This window comes from Poromitra crassiceps, assembly GCF_964638095.1.
Source record: "Poromitra crassiceps genome assembly, chromosome: 3".
In the NCBI taxonomy this organism is placed as follows: Eukaryota; Metazoa; Chordata; class Actinopteri; order Beryciformes; family Melamphaidae; genus Poromitra; species Poromitra crassiceps.
Window position 1 is genome coordinate 35,826,909 of NC_139625.1, and position 17,699 is coordinate 35,844,607.

Consider the following 17,699-nt stretch of genomic DNA (forward strand, 5'->3'; position numbering starts at 1 on the left):
AATACACGAACACTGCTCTCAAACCCATGGCAGATACTCGGGAGATCCGAGAGTTGATTTTGTTGGTTGTTGAGCATTTTACCAAGCTCTGCAGCTTCATGATATAATGAATGACAGATGTTGTGTATTGTATGCATGTAGCAACTCAACATAACAAAACACTCTCCCACATCACTTTCCCTACCGCACACTCATAATTTCAGAAGTTCCAGTTAAACAGAAAGTCACAGATTCCACTCTGTCTCCCCTCTCAGTGCTGTCGTGGCTTTCATGTCGCCACACTGTTTTGCTTGCTGCCGTGCGAAACGCTGCACCCCATCATCCAAACCATGCATAGCCTGGTTTAGATGTAGCATGTCCACGTGTTTAAGCATGGGTTTGTTTCTGCATGGGTAACCCAGCTCCTTGTGTGCGTGGGTGCGCGCGCTTGTGTGTGTGTGTGTATGAGTGTGCATGTGCTCGTGTGTGTGCATGCGTGCACGTGTGGTGACGTGTCCAGGCTGACTCATGTAATCTGCTATATAGTAGACACACTGTCAACTTAAAAGGGAACAAATAGATACAGCATGTTCCCATAGTGCTTAGTTGCAGTAAATATTCTTAGTTTATAAATTGTTCCAGTCACACACCCGTCTCTTCACTTGAATCTAGCATGTTAAATCACCAATTTCCGGGCTGTAAATGGCTACAAGATTGAAGCCCAAACGTTCCAGCTAAGGGCACATCGTATTTACCCGTTGTGCTTAGTGACCTATTTGGCTACAGAATTCAGGCTTAGCCTTACCGTGTAGCCTGCTGCACTCACTCGTGATTACAAGCATCCCTGAATGCAGAGTGGGAAATCCCACTCGCGGTGTCCAGACCTAGATCTAATAAAATGTTGCGGTAGAGCTGACATGACCCTAGAGAGGCAGGCAGGGAGAAAATCATCTCTATAAGATGAAGGCAGCCTGGGTTTCCTCTCACATGATCATGAGTGATTCTCAATCTAAAGGGGTTTGATCTGATTTCACAACAAACGTGTTGCAGTGAGTCACCTTTTAAAGACAGCCATGATCATGAAATGGCTTATTATTAGGGAAATCTGCAAGTATCATCTCGGCAACAAATCACAACCAGAGCTTTTCCATAAAGGCGCTGTTAATCAGGTTTACTCTTATCGATTCAGCACGGCCTAGCTTGCCACACAATGAACTTACTATGATGTATGATGGAATAAAACAATGGCGGTGCATCGGGAACCCTAGAAGATTTATCGGGCTTCAAACCTCTACATCGAACCTCTCCCCTTAGGCCCGTAAGAGAAATACGGGCCTCGCTGCTTCATCAGATCTAGCCTAATTGTTCTCCTGTCCCCTTCCAGGCCAGTAACCAGACAGACCTGGAGAACTGGGTGACAGCCATCCACTCTGCCAGCGCCTCGCTGCTGGCCAAGCGCCAGGGGAAGGAGGACACGGTGCGCCTGCTGCGCAGCCAGGTCCGCGGCCTGCTGCAGAAGATCGACATGGACGGCAAGATGAAGAAGATGGCCGAGCTGCAGCTCACTGTGGTCAGCGACCCCAAGAACCGCAAGGCCATTGAGAACCAGGTGAGGGCAAAATAATAGAGGGGGGATGATGGTGGTAGTAAAGGTGTAGCCTAGGTAAACCCAGCCACCACGTGACCTGCTCTCTCAGTTCCCAGTCACTAGGGTCTAGTTCCCGGGCCATTCACAACGATTTCTGGGGCGATTGAAAGACCCGCGCAGACCCGCAGCCACCCCGCAGCCAATGAGTGACGGCGTGACTGCCAACATCAGTCCTGCCGTGATCGGCCAATCAGAGAGTGCGTCTTTGTCAATGACGTGTAACAGCTGCAGCGGCTTAGCACTACCTAGCCGTTAGCATTTGGCCTCTCTAAAGCATAGCTCCCGAGCTAGCTACTAGCTGGCTAGCTATATGGCTATGCAACTACGTGAGGAAATTCAAGTGAAAACAGCTGTTGAGGTTGAGGTCTGTCTGTTGATCAAAATAACACCTAGCGTTATCGAAATCGGATTTTAGCGGACCATACAAGCCAGGGCTTCAGAGCTGATCACCTGGACACATTTTATGGCGAAATTATCTGATAAACTTGTCTGTGCTGCTCTGTGGTGATCAGCTAATGTCTTCATAGCATTGTGATTATGATTTAATGCATTATGGAAGATAAACGCTGGTTTAACATAATTAAAATAATTCCCTACCAAACATGTAAAGTGACGCTTCTGGGCAGTAGACCATTTGGGCATAACATTATGTAATGTGACATGAGATCACCACATTTCAATAAATATAACGTTTTTGCACATTTGAATGCTGCTGGTCGTTTGTTTAATGCTGTATATATTGGATATTTAAAGCTGATACACAACACAATTGTGTTGAGGTAATTCTGCAAAGCTCAGTTAAAAATATAACATGTAACACTTTACACAATCAAATCTAACTTATTCACAGCAATACACAGTCCAGTAGTACAGTGGGCTAATTGTTTGAATTATATCGAAATATATTTGCATGGTGTAGCATGTAATGCAGATAATGTAGCTAGATACTCTGACACAGAAAGGCAGACAAGCTAGCAGCAGGGATCTTGTCACACTGATTCCAGATAAACTCCTCTGTCTAGCCAGCTATACAATATTGATCAAAATAACACCTATATCGAAATCGGATTTTAGCGGACCATACAAGCCGGGGCTTCAGAGCTGATCACCTGGACACATTTTACGGCGAAATTATCTGATAAACTTGTCTGTGCAGCTCTGTGGTGATCAGCTAATGTCTTCGCATTGTGATTATGATTTAATGCATTATGGAAGATAAACGCTGGAAGGCTGGGTAGCATTAGCTGACGTCATCCAGGCTACAGTAACATTAGGCTATTATAGTTATGAAACGCTGATTCAAACGTTACAATAATAAGACACAATAGGAGCCAGTTACCCTACTGTAGATAGAGAGTAATTTCAGACCACCAGATATCACCATATTTGTTATTAAATGCTGTAACGTTAACGGTAATTCTCATGTGTATGGTTTATTTATAAGCATTCATTGATTGAAGCAGAGTGCTGGTCGATTAAGTTTCTCTGTAGTCATGTCCTCTGCTCCAATCTTTGTTCGTAGTTTCTTCTGTCTCTCGTCCAGCAGCTGCAGATGTCATCATTATCCACGTTATTGATTATTATTTATAAAAAAAAATCTCGTGTAAATATTTTGTGAACGCACCAATAGTTAGAGAAGGAAACCTCTCTTTGCATTTTATTTTTTAATAAAAGTAGGCTACTTGTGATATCTCACGTGGTCGATCATCATTGCAAATTTATGTGAACAGCTAGGTTTAATGACAAATATGGAATATCACCCAAGGAAATACCACGGTTTAATGCCAACAGATAAACCATACAGATTTGTTGTAATTGTGAACACATAAGGGAGCAAAGACATGGTTTTCAAGTACAATGTACAACTTTTATTCAAAGACAGGATTGAAAAATATAGGTCACTTGTATTCACTTCAGTAATGTCAGGTCTCAGTCGCATTCACGCTAACCTCTTAACGTCTAGCTATAGCTAGGTTGCATCTGGAATATGATATCAAGCCAGTAATGTAGCTAGCTAGCGTTAAATAGGTTTATCTGTAACCACGCTGAAATGTGAGGGCATTAACGTTAATATTTCTAGCTAGGTCAAACACACCTTAACGTTATGAGTGTGGCCGTTTTTTATTAACATTAAGTCCACGATCAAGTCTAGCATTTCGGTATATTCCTACCTCTTAACATCTAGCTAGCTAGGTTGGATCTGGAATATGATATCAAGGCTTGATACATTTGATTGTAGCTACTCATACAGCAGTGTGGAGCTTATCTAGCTAGGTTGCATCTGGAATATGATATCAAGCCAGTAATGTCAGGTCTCAGTCGCATTCACGCTAACCTCTTAACGTCTAGCTATAGCTAGGTTACATCTGGATTATGTATAATATACAGTATAATACTACGCTCACTACGTCATGACATTCACATTAACGCCTCCAAAAAGCTACTGTAGCTAGCTAGCGTTAAATAGGTTTATCTGTAACCACGCTGAAATGTGAGGGCATTAACGTTAATATTTCAATTAGGTCAAACACACCTTACCGTTATGACTGCGGCCGTTTTTGATTAACATTAGCGTTAAGTCCATGATCAAATCTAGCATTTCGGTATATTCAGTGTGTGTGTGTGAAAAGGATGTTAGCATGCTAGCATTATTAGCACAGAATGTATACAGTCCATGGTACAACGTTAGCCCTTCAAGTCCTGAGGCGAACAGCACTGGAGGATGAAGTCTGCAGTCTGGCATTCAGTGTCCAGCATAACAAGCACGCCTGTTTCCTCATCAGGTTGGCAGCAGCTGTATAGATGATGACTGTTCTTCACAGCCACAAATATCTCTCCAGATCTGCGGCCATCTGCAGCAGGGATCGAGGTTTGGGTCCGTGTGTAGACAGTTGTCCTGTTCCTCTTTCATTCCCTGACCACCGTCACGCGATGTTCTCTCTTCTTGTAGCTGGTTGTAACCATTTGCGTGCTAGCAGTACTGAAATGAAAAGTGTTAGCTCGCTTGCTAACAACAAAGGTCGCAGAGCGATGACGCCATCTGCTGCACTGCGCATGTGCTCTGTGCACAAAGCTGGTTGGATGACGGTTGCGTAATGGAGCGGTCTATCGGGGGGGGGGGGGCAACAACCGCAGGAAATCGTTTAACAATGGTGGGAATCCAGACCATAGTGACTGAGAACAGGTCTGAGAGCAGGTCACGTGGGGGATGGGTTTACCCAGGCTAGTAAAGGTGCTCCGTGTAGTGTCTTCACATCAATAAGTCAGTAGCATGTTGATTTTGCTAGCTAGCCTAGCACTAACAAACCCTGACAATACGACTGGCGGGAGAGAGAGAGGCTAGCACTAACACACCCTGACAACACGACTGGCGGGAGAAAGAGAGGCTAGCACTAACAAACCCTGACAATACGACTGGCGGGAGAAAGAGAGGCTAGCACTAACAAACCCTGACAATACGACTGGTGGCAGAGAGAGAGGCTAGCACTAACAAACCCTGACAACACGACTGGCGGCAGAGATAGAGGCTAGCACTAACAAACACTGACAATACGACTGGCGGGAGAGAGAGAGGCAAGCACTAACAAACCCTGACAACACGACTGGCGGCAGAGATAGAGGCTAGCACTAACAAACACTGACAATACGACTGGCAGGAGAGAGAGAGGCTAGCACTAACAAACACTGACAATACGACTGGCGGGAGAGAGAGAGGCTAGCACTAACAAACACTGACAATACAACTGGCGGCAGAGAGAGAGAGGCTAGCACTAACAAACCCTGACAATACAACTGGCAGGAGAAAGAGAGGCTAGCACTAACAAACCCTGACAATACGACTGGCGGGAGAGAGAGAGGCTAGCACTAACAAACACTGACAATACGACTGGCGGGAGAAAGAGAGGCTAGCACTAACAAACCCTGACAATACGACTGGCGGGAGAAAGAGAGGCTAGCACTAACAAACCCTGACAATACGACTGGCGGGAGAAAGAGAGGCTAGCACTAACAAACCCTGACAATACGACTGGCGGGAGAGAGAGAGGCTAGCACTAACAAACACTGACAATACGACTGGCGGGAGAGAGAGAGGCTAGCACTAACAAACCCTGACAACACGACTGGTGGGAGAAAGAGAGGCTAGCACTAACAAACACTGACAATACGACTGGCGGGAGAAAGAGAGGCTAGCACTAACAAACCCTGACAATACGACTGGCGGGAGAGAGAGAGGCTAGCACTAACAAACCCTGACAATACGACTGGCGGGAGAAAGAGAGGCTAGCACTAACAAACACTGACAATACGACTGGTGGGAGAGAGAGAGGCTAGCACTAACAAACACTGACAATACGACTGGCGGGAGAAAGAGAGGCTAGCACTAACAAACCCTGACAATACAACTGGCAGGAGAAAGAGAGGCTAGCACTAACAAACACTGACAATACGACTGGCGGGAGAAAGAGAGGCTAGCACTAACAAACCCTGACAATACGACTGGCAGGAGAAAGAGAGGCTAGCACTAACAAACACTGACAATACGACTGGCAGGAGAGAGAGAGGCTAGCACTAACAAACACTGACAATACGACTGGCAGGAGAGAGAGAGGCTAGCACTAACAAACACTGACAATACGACTGGCAGGAGAGAGAGAGGCTAGCACTAACAAACACTGACATTACGACTGGTGGGAGAGAGAGAGGCTAGCACTAACAAACCCTGACAATACGACTGGCAGGAGAGAGAGAGGCTAGCACTAACAAACACTGACAATACGACTGGTGGGAGAGAGAGAGGCTAGCACTAACAAACCCTGACAATACAACTGGCAGGTGAGAGAGAGCGTACCGGTTCTCTTGACCATGGTCTCAAGTAAATACAGTAAATACACCAAGGTATCACAGTTCATTTGAGAATGATGCACTGGTGTAAAATGCTACATAGACAGTAGCACCTTTAACAATCATTCTGAAATGATGTGATGGTTTTATGAGTGGAGGCCACAAGTCACAGTGGTGGCAGTGTGTTAGGACTTAAGGTGCAGTGGTGCTGTACATAATGCTCTTTTCATGCCAAGTTTTCATTTTTGACTGCAGAACCTCAGTCAATGTGCCATTATTCCACACGATACCACATGATGTGGCCTCCTTATATTTGGTGATTTTGTGACTGCAGTGACCAGAGCTGCACTGTGACCAGAGCCTGCCCTGTGCACTGTGCTGTATTTTTGGCTGTGGTTTGGAGAAGTGGCCTAAATGCACCAGTCGCCAAATGCATCCCGAGGGCCCAGGGTAGCAGCTAGGAGCCCATAGCATCAGATTGGGATTCCAGATGTTTCCTGGTAATGGGCTCTCAGTGTGCATTATCCTCCTCCTCCGCCTCACAGCCTGAGGGAGGAACCAAAGCAATAACAGCCAGCACTGCGCTGTAGCCTACATCCAGTGGATTACACACTGCCTATAAGCCCTCAACCTATTGCTTAGTGAGAAGCTACATTCATAGAAAGCTTTATTGGTGTGGGAATACAGGAAATAACAGCTGCTTCATCATCGCTCAGACTCAGGTGGTCGGTGACTTCAAGTGCTTCTGAGTAGCCTTGCAGTCGGCCATGTTTTGTACCTTCTCAATGGCTAATTGCAAAGTTGATATGAATAATGAGCAATGTAGCTGCTGGCTAGCTCACTGCAGTAATGACCAACGGAGATGTCACAGCCTGTCTACTAGACTGACTGACTGTGTTTGTATCTGTTTCCCATTAGCCCGTCTGCCACCTCAGAGTAGACAAACGAGACAGACGGGTATGGAGCCAATGGTAGGGTCAGAGTGGTACGAGACGGGACTGATACAGGCACCCCGGAGCTGATGATTGATTTAAGGTTTCTGGGGTGGGATGGGGGTTTCTAGAACCAAGAGGGCACCGCTTTGATGCACCCGCCCACCCCCACCCATGTCCACCGAAATCAGTGCCAGTAGACCTCTTTTGAAGTCTGTCCCCCCACCCCCCCACTCTCACACACGCACACTGCGATCGAGTTGCATTGAAAGCCTTATTATGCATCAGGGCTTTTACAGAGAGCCGGGGGCAGATGTTAAAGAGGGGAAAGATGAGGATCTGTTAAGAAAAAGGCCCATTTCTGTCTGGCTTAATGGCCCTGAAATGGAAATAAAGAAGTCGTACTTGTGTGTATGGAGGCCAGATGGGCACAAATATGCCGTCTCTTTTCATGAACGTTGGTTGATTGGCTCACTGCATAGATGCAGGCCTGCCAGTCACACCAAGGAATAGGCAGACACACATAGGCCATATAGTAGCATCAATAAATCTTTCTGCTCACGAGCCAGATTGAAATATACGTTTCTTGAAATACCAAACACTGATGCAACCCGATATGAATAATCAAATCTAATGTTATGCACTCATAAATGTTCAGAACTATTTTTGTAGATGCATACATTTGACTATTGGCAAACGGATCCACATGGCTCATAGATCAGAAGCACATGACCTTGATGTGATGGTTAAACTCCAGTATCCCAAAACAGCATCTTCCCTTAATCTCCCTCCTTTTGAGGAAGAGGCTTATCTAATTGAGTCAGTAATGCCTCTCCTCCCATCTAAAGCCGTCCCCAGCCTACACTCTGGAATTCCTTCACAATTCCCCCACAACACTCCATTATATATAATGACCCAAAAATAGCAGGGTGGAAAATGTGCCTTGCTGACATCAGAGGATTTGCGCACGAGGTTGTGAGGTTCAGAATAGTAACACTTAATCATACCTATAATTACATTTTATAGATGAGTCACACAATATGGAAATGTGGAAGGAATACTTTATAGTTTTCGGCAGATTATCCCATTGGTCAACCTACCTGTTAAGTGATGAAATGACAAAGTAAGAAGACTGACCTTTTAGTTGTCAGTGCCTTTTAGTGCCCCGGGCCTGCAGATTTTATACATTAAAAAAATGAAATGCAGCATCATTAACTCAATATAGCTGATGTAGCCAAGTTTAATGTTGGAACTACTCCAGGTGATCAACCACATATTCATCCGCTGCACAGTGATTTTTAGTGGTACACACTACAGTCTCCCATTGCCCACCACCATCACTTCCCATAGAAGCAGGCAAATACGCCCATAAGCCCTAGATCATATTTTTGGTAGAACTTTACTAGTCTCCTATTCAAAACTGCCAGACTTACCTGCATTTCATTAAGATTACCTACCAAAAATTCATTGTCAGTTTTGTTTTGATCAAATGGAGCAAACCACATGCATTCCAAACTATTGTCTTCATGGTCCAAGTCTGGTATGGAAATAATGTCAGAATGTCATTGAGTGGAAGCTTGTTAACTGAGGCCAGCTGCACAGCAATACAGGTTTCATGGGTCTAAGCACTTTGTGTTGCAGTTTAAACACATAGCACTGTACGGTTCCATGGTGATCTCTGCACAGGTTCTTTGTTTGTGGTGTTTGTAAAGCCTCCCCTCCTCGGGTCGTTCCTCCTAACCCTAAAGAATGTCATCACTGTGAACAAGACCTCATGGGGCAGCGCCATAGGCTGCGTTATTCTAAATGAACTCGGTGCAGATGAGAGCCATTAAAGTCTGCTGTTATACAAGGTTGTTTAACTTCAGTGCTCTCATTAAACCAAGTCTCCAGCCAACAAAATAAGCACTCTCTCATAGCTCGCATAGTGCCAACAGGGAAATGGTGAAGGCAACTGTAATTTTTGTGTGTGTGAGGGGTAGCGGGGGGGTTAACGGGTGGTCTGTGTAACATCAGCACCCTCTCTCTAGACCTTTATTATATATGGGAATTAAGGTTAACTACACACTCACTCCTCCTCCCCTGGATATGCAATCACCCCTCACTATTGTCGTAAGAATGAACTTTCCTACTAAATAAACCAACACTATTTGCTTAAAAGAAATTATGATTTATTATGAAACATGCGCATGGAAGCTCTGCTACACCCATTGTAACAGAAAGGCTTTCTGAGCAATGGGCGTACACAGTATTTAAGGAACAGAGGAAGGAGGTGGAGTTTGAATATTAATTAATATGAGGAGCTTACTCTAAACCATTCCTTAAGCATAATTTTGAGGTGGATTTTACAACACTATCAACCCTCCACCAGAGCCATGTATATAGAAGAGTCGCGGCATCTCCGTTCACTCCAATGGACCAGTTTTTTACTCTCAAGAGTTCCCGGAAGGTTCTGGATTAAGCAGCGCTGTCGAGTTGCAGCAAAATGGACAGTTTGTGATGTACTTTGAAAGGGTCCGACGTTTAAAGAATCAAATTGTACTGTATATTATCAGCTTTATTTTAGCATTCGAAAGTAGCGCGAGCCTCCTTCCTGGCTATTCATTGGCTACTGAGTCACGCATTTTGGACCTCTGCTGCGCTGACGCCACTCTCTTACTAGATTGCTCTGCCCTCCACCAATTTATCCCCCCCCCCACCCGCCACCAACATCTGCAAGCAATTGCAGCTTGATGGAAAGCATTCCTCTGACCCCAAATCTCCCTCTCCCACTCTCCTTTCCCCCCTCCCTTTCCCTCCCATCTGACCCTTCCCGCTCTCCCCGCCCCTCCTCCCTCCTACCACCACCACCTTACCACTGCTGTGGATTTAACATCAAGGACGTTCTGGACATAAGTCTTCTTTCTGGTCACCCAAATGACACTTCTCCCCTCCCTGCAGATCCAGCAGTGGGAGCAGAACCTGGAGAGGTTCAACATGGACCTGTTCAGGATGCGCTGCTACCTGGCCAGCCTGCAGGGCGGCGAGCTGCCCAACCCCAAGAGCCTGCTGGCCACCGCCAGTCGCCCCACCAAGAGCACGCTGGGACGTCTCGGCATCTTCTCCGTCTCCTCCTTCCACGCACTGGTGAGGAGGACAGGGGGCGGAGCAGGGCTGGGGGAGGGAGAGATGATTTGTGAATGAATGAATCTTACTTGAGCAGTAAGCCACGAAAAACACTCTTTTCAGTGGTTTCAGACCTGCAACACAGACAATGCCAAAAAACAACAACAACAACAACAACACAGTAACACACCGTTGTAATAAAGAAAAACCAAATGTTCAGTCAGTTTTTGATTGCTGAATAATAAAGTATTCTTCGGCGAAGCAATGTAGTTCTTGAGCAGTACCTAAACAGCATGGTTGCTAAGCAACACATAAATAGTTGCATGAGTGGTAAGCAATTCTTTTTTTAATTAACTGTGGTCACAGGTGACAAGCCAATCAGAAGTGAGGACCAGAACTGTCCATTTGATAATACTGTAGTTGTAATGCTTGACATTACTGTAAGCCCACATCTCATGATCACAATGAAGTGAGACGCAAGCTTCACCCTCACTTTATATAACTGTGAAGAAGATGAACGGAGAATTAGAGAATCAAGGGAACAAGAGCGTCTCCTGTTTACACGCATCACAGTGTTTGTTTTTGTTGCAATACTTTCCTTTTAATTTGCTTGATGTCTACCAGCAACCTTAAACATGTTTTAATCATTTTGAACTCAGTTCAAGATGCTGGAAAGCATTGTGTGAACAGTCACTTTTGCATTACTGGGGCAAAATGAGACGAGGTAGATGATTAGATGTGGTTTTGTTGAGCTAATTGATCCCAGTCCTGATACCGTGTGTATCTGTCCAGATCTGTTCCAGAGACGAGGCCATGCTCAGGAGGCGCTCTGTGTCGCTGACTCGCAGACAGCGTAAGAGAGGCCTGTTCTCCTCACTCAAAGGCCTGGACAACATCACCAAGAGAGGCCGGGACAAGAGACCATCTGCTTCACAGGTACTGCTGAGCACACACACACACGCACACACACACACACATACACACACACACACACGCACACACACACACACGCACACACACGCACGCACATGTACACACACAGGCACACAGGTGCACACATAGGGCTGGGTAAACTACTTTTTTTCCTCGATACCTGAGATCATTAAAGATTTTCACACATAAGTGTGAAAATGTCACGAATTTATTTTTCTTCTTCACTGAAACACTATAAAACAAGTCCTTATACACAAAGGTTTGATTTGTTCAAAATGCAATTTTGCGATCTAATTCTTTTTTTGTGCTTAGTCAAAACTATCAGGTTCAAAGACCTATTACACATTCAAATTATCTGTGCATTTATGTAAAATGCAGTTGAACATGGTTTAAAACATGGTGAACTTGGTCTTAAAAAGCTGTTTTTGTTAGTGTTTATTTCTTGCAGTCTAACGCAGCACAGCGGTTTCGCCCCAGGTTAACATTTTGCACTACATTGGTTTCATTAGAATCGGGGTGCTGGCGGACATGGCATTTATTTTCATGTGACAAATGTTGTGCTGTCACTGTCTATGTTTAGTACAGAACAGGTATGTCTATTGGATGAGTGATTATGTAAGATTAACTAGTAAAGTGCTGAACTGTGTCAAAATGTAAAACTCTGTTTTAACATATTATGCAGTATTTTCACTTGTCTTCTTGGTTGGAAAAGGCTTTTGACTGTTAAGCAGCGTCTAGGTCTAAACCATGAAATTACATTTCAAGTTCAAGTTCAAGTTTATTTGTATGTCCCAGAAGGGCACTTTGGGTTGCAGCAAAACATAAAAACATAGAAAACAGGCATAACATCACGCACCATCCTGGATAAAAACATAAAGTGCAGACACAGTTAAACACAATATAAGTACAAAGTAATGTAGCAGTTTAAAGTGCCAGTGTGGTTTAAAGTGACAAAAACGCTCAATGGAAATCCATGAATGAACTTGTTACAGGTGAATTAGCAGCTCCAGCAAGGTGACCCAGCTATTCATTGTTAGAGCAAACTGTGATGACCATATCTACACACACAAGTGTAGTATGCAGAATACATAAGCATGCATATAGCCACTACGTCGTGTACACACTGGAGGCATACATGCATGCATGTCATCAAAGCCTCTTGGGACGCACTGCTTACAAATGCATTTGAACACCCCCGCTACACGTTGTACAACAACCTGAAAACACAGCGGCTCATTGCCTACTCACATATACCGTGTGTCTGCACTGAGGTGAACGAAAGCAAATTCACAGATGACTACAGTCATGAAACCCTTTCAGCACATTTCCCCCTAAGGAGATTGTATTAATTAGAAGCATATAAGCCACCCCCCACGCTCCCCCCTCCCCTATTCTATAAGCCACCCCCCACGCTCCCCCCTCCCCTATTCTGGTGAATTTGAGTGCAAACTTCCCATCAATGTAAACACAGGGGAACATTCCAAACCCAGGTGCAGAGGGGGGTCTGGGCTAAATCCTCTCAGGTTAGTAATTAGACTCATGTCGACTAGTTATTTATTGATGTTGGAATCCACCACTCTCTACCCTGAAGCTACAGCACTAGAGGATACTCGACAGACACTAGGTGGTCTATTTAAAGAATCGCTATAGGAAACACTCAGTGACTCATGTTTCACCCCCAAGTCTTTTATGAAACTCCATTCATTAGACGAGCGTATGGGAAGGTAGTGGAGTTGTGCTTTTGATCACCCAAAATCGACCTTCATTAGTCAGTGCAGTGTGTTCTTGTCCCAGAGCTGGCACCAGTGTTGGAGTCGAGTCGGAGTCCTGGACACTTTTTCAGGACTCGTGACTCGACTTGGACTTGAGCACTGATGACTCAGACTTGGACTTGGATTGGAGCATTCATGCATTCAGACTTGGAAGTTGGAGACTCGGACTCGGACTTGTTAATTGATAAAGACTGTTTTTGTTTTTTGTAATAGGCCCTAACAATTTGGCATAAGATATTCATAGCTTTATTGATACTATGACATTATTCAATTTCGTGCAAGGGCATCTACATGTGGATTCAGTAACTCCGGACTCGGACTCAGACTCGGACTCAGATAATGGGGACTTGACTCAGACTCTTCTTTGGTGACTCGAGACTCGACATTGAATTGAGATATAGTGACTTGACTACAACACTGGTTGGCACAGCTAAAAGCCAATCTTATATACTGGTACGCTCTTCAGAAAGTGCGTTGTTACTCCCGAACGGTGATAAAACGTCGCTCTTCCCTCTTCCCTCTTCCACTCAGCCTTATCTAGCCCACCCACCCCGCCACCTGCCTGATCTAACCACCCCCCCCCCCCACCTGCTCCACCTGCCTGATCTAACCACCCACCCCCCCCCCCCCCACCTGCTCCACCTGCCTGATCTAACCACCCCCCCCCCCACCTGCTCCACCTGCCTGATCTAACCACCCCCCACTCCACCTGCCTGATCTAACCACCACCCCCCCCCACCTGCTCCACCTGCCTGATCTAACCACCCCCCCCCCCCCCACCTGCTCCACCTGCCTGATCTACCCATCACCCCCCCCCCCCCCCCCACCTGCTCCACCTGCCTGATCTAACCACCCCCCCCCCACCTGCTCCACCTGCCTGATCTAACCACCACCCACCCCACCTGCTCCACCTGCCTGATCTAACCACCCCACCTGCTCTGTGACATTTATGTGTTCTGTGTGCGTTGTGTGTGCGCCTGTCTCTCAGCGACTCAGCATGTGTCTCGGCGCACCTGTGTGTGTGTGTGTGTGTGTGTGTGTGTGTGTGTGTGTGTGTGTGTGCGTGTGCGTGCACTGGTTATTATATTTCTGGGGAACTCCAGCCGGCCCGCCTAATGAGGCCCAGTTCCATCCTGGCTGAGGTGGCGCTGCAGCACGGGCATGAATTATTAAAAGCCATATGTGGCAGATAGCAGGCCGGGCTCCACTCGCACCTCAGCCCCACAGTCACCAGCAGATGGTCTGTGTGTACCGACGCGAAATATTAAACGGCCTCCCTTTATTTAGTTTCTGCAGGGTCCCCCTTCTCTTAAAGGCAGGGTCCCCCTTCTCTTAAAGGCAGGGTCACCCTTCTCTTAGGCTCTGTTTGCTGCTGTTGTGCTCTCTATTTTTGCATGGAGGCTAATAAAGAACAGCCAATGACTGGTAATTGCTTCCAAGGGAATGTCAGAGCAATGGTTCTTTCTGGACATCTGCTGTCTTTGTGGGGTTTTTAAAGAATGAAAGATCAGTGCGCTTAAGTTTTGGTTTCCCAATGTTCTTTGCGACTGGCGGGAAATACTGTGGTGGCCATTTTGGATGGCGTCATCCACTCCCTGGCTGTCCCCTCTTGGCGGGAACGCGTGTTTATTGGAGAGGGATTTGGACAGCGAGGCTCTCTGAGGAGCCAAACCTTCCTCCATGTTCTCTTTAATCTGTTGTTAGCATCTCAGCTCCCCTCGACCGTGCTTTCTCTGCCGTTTTCTTATGAGCTTTTTTATCTTCTCCCTTTTCCTCTCTCCTACCTCCATCTAATGCAAACTGCCTCTGTCCTTGCTCAGCTAATCTCTCAAGCGTATTGGTTTCTCTCTCTCTCTCTCTCTCCCCACCCCCAAAATCTCTCTCCATTCGTCTCCCTCTTTTCTCCGGCCCCTCCTCCTCTCCTCTTCAACCCCCTATTTCTCAGAGTATGAACATCAGAGCGTTAGCTAGCGGTCCTCTTACCACAGACTCCGTACTGACTCATCTGTGTTGACTAAGCCTAAATCCCATTTACCACTGCGACGCCCCGCTCAACAGCCTTGCCCCAAAGTCATGCTCCACCCCACCTTCCCCCCTCGTTCTCTCGTCTCTCATCCGGGCGTACAGTAAGGGGGCGGGGCTGGCCGGTGCCGGCTGTGGGAAGTAGGCCAGAAAGGTCCAAGGATTTGTGGGAGACGGGAGTTGCTAAAGCGTTCTAAAATTAGGGTGCTTTACAGCGAGGCATCGCTGTTTACAGTCACTTTCATAAATGCTCGCGGGTGAGAGGGAGAGTTAAGGCAGGGGTCAAAGTTCAGACGAGGGTCCTGGTTCCCACTGCCATTACTGGAGTCTGTGATTGTAAATGAAATGCCTCTGGTTGTTTTAAGAGGGAAAATAAACCTTGTAGCATTTGTTGTTGTAGGAAAATGGATATGCTGGGTTGTGGGGATGATGTGTTTAGTTCCTCCCCATCACTAGTCTACGTGGGTTTATTTTGATCGGGAACGTACCAATCTACTCCTTATCAGAAGCAATCTCTTTCAGGAAATTGAGCTTGAACTCCCAAGAATATGTCATCGTAGTTAATTTCACTGCAAAATGCTGTCCAATATTGTGCATGCAGCTTTTTTAAGCTTGTAGTCTACAGTATGAATCGTCCTCCTTGGCCCCTTCTGCCACCAGCTGAACCGTCCATTGTGTCCAATCATGCCTCGGCTGTCCACTAGACAAAGACTAGACAAACTATGTCAGCAGAAGTTGATAAGCACAGCCTCTTTGAGCGACGATGGGAGTCACGCAGTCAGATAACGATTAGCTCTACAATCTGTGCCCAGTCAGCCCTCTGAGGCTGCAGAGTCACCTTCCAGCTAGGGGCTTTACCTGCCACAACACACCATGCAATCACACAGCAGAGAGAGAGACAGAGAGAGATAAATGGAGGCATTGGAGGGAATGGATCAAGAAGTCAATTCAATCAATCAATCAATTTTATATTTACGTATATAGCGCCAAATCATAAGAAGAGTTATCTCAAGGCACTTTACAATTACAAATAGAGAGCCAAAGTGGAACGTCACTCCCTGCTTCAGCACTGTAGCAGAGATTTTCATCCGCCATTTATTTTCCCATAGACATTTCATAAAATGCTTATAAAAATAGTTTTACTTGTTCAAACCAAACGGTTCAGATATATTTAGAAACAGGAGAGATCGCATAACATTTCACTTGGACCAAAACGTTAAAAAAATGAGGGTTTAAAGAAAATATGTTTTCTATGTTTTTTTTTTTAGTTGAGATGTGAGTGAGATGTTCTATGGTCTCTCCCGATTCTAAACATAGCTGAACCGTTTGGTTTGACCAAGTAAAGCTACTTTTATAAGCATTTTACGAAATGTCTATGGGGAAAATAAATTGCGGAAGAAAATTTCTGGTACAGTGCCGAAGCAGGAAGTGACGTTCACTTTGCTTCTCTATAGACGGTTTTCACCAGAGCACAACCCCACAGCACTTCCTTTTTCTCAGCATTCGGCAAACTGCAGAAATATTCACTCGACATCGTTACTTTAGTTTTCGCTGCTCAGCTGTATAGACGGTTTTCACGGAATGGTCAGTCCTGCACTTGAATGTTTTTTTTTCTTTTATGTCCATAGCAAACACTGCAACAGGAAGTGAGCGGGGGTTCAATTTAGAATGTTTGTGTTGTCAAGTTAAAACCGTCTATAGAGCAGGTCGGAGACCAGGCTCTTTATTTTAGCCCAACAATTGAAACAATTCTCACATGCACCGGCGATTATACTGCGATGTCATGTGGCAATTGAAACAATTAATTACCCAACAAAAGCAGCACTTGGTGACGGCAGCAGGGGGGGAAATTACCCCTTTAAAGTGGAAGAAAACCTTGAGCAGACCTGGCTCTTGATGAGAGTGAGAGAAGGGTGGATGAGACATGGAGAGGTGGAGCACTTGTCGTCGTTCGTAACCGCACCGACTCTCCCTTTCAAGTCTCTCCCACACAGGATCTTTTCCTCCGTGTCCCCACACACACACACACACACACACACACACACACACACACACACACACACACACACACACACACACACACAGAGTATTACACCACTGCCTGGACCTTCAAAGGCTACAGACCCCGTGTGGAAATGGTATCAAAGCGCTGCCCTCACCCCCGCATAGTTTTTAATTAACGACATAATAGCAGTGTGTGCGCCTAATATTGTGTTGCCATGGGTGGCAGGGAGCTTATGAGTCAATGAGCTTGGTGCCTTACTGTCTGCCCCTCTGACCGTCTGTCTTACTGTCTGCCCCTCTGACCATCTGTCTTACTGTCTGCCCCTCTGACCGTCTGTCTTACTGTCTGCCCCTCTGCCCGTCTGTCTTACTGTCTGCCCCTCTGCCCGTCTGTCTTACTGTCTGCCCCTCTGCCCATCTGTCTTACTGTCTGCCCCTCTGCCCGTCTGTCTTACTGTCTGC

General features: G+C 45.9%; 1 protein-coding gene across 1 annotated transcript in view; it reads left to right on the top strand.

Annotated features, from left to right (window-relative positions):
* tiam2a (TIAM Rac1 associated GEF 2a) overlaps positions 1-17,699 on the top strand; it is a 123,387-nt gene that overhangs the window by 51,216 nt on the left and 54,472 nt on the right. The window contains exons 6-8 of the mRNA XM_083632859.1: positions 1,364-1,588; positions 10,342-10,527; positions 11,299-11,442. Coding sequence (XP_083488985.1) covers positions 1,364-1,588; positions 10,342-10,527; positions 11,299-11,442 — 555 coding nt within the window. The remainder of the gene's footprint in view (positions 1-1,363; positions 1,589-10,341; positions 10,528-11,298; positions 11,443-17,699) is intronic.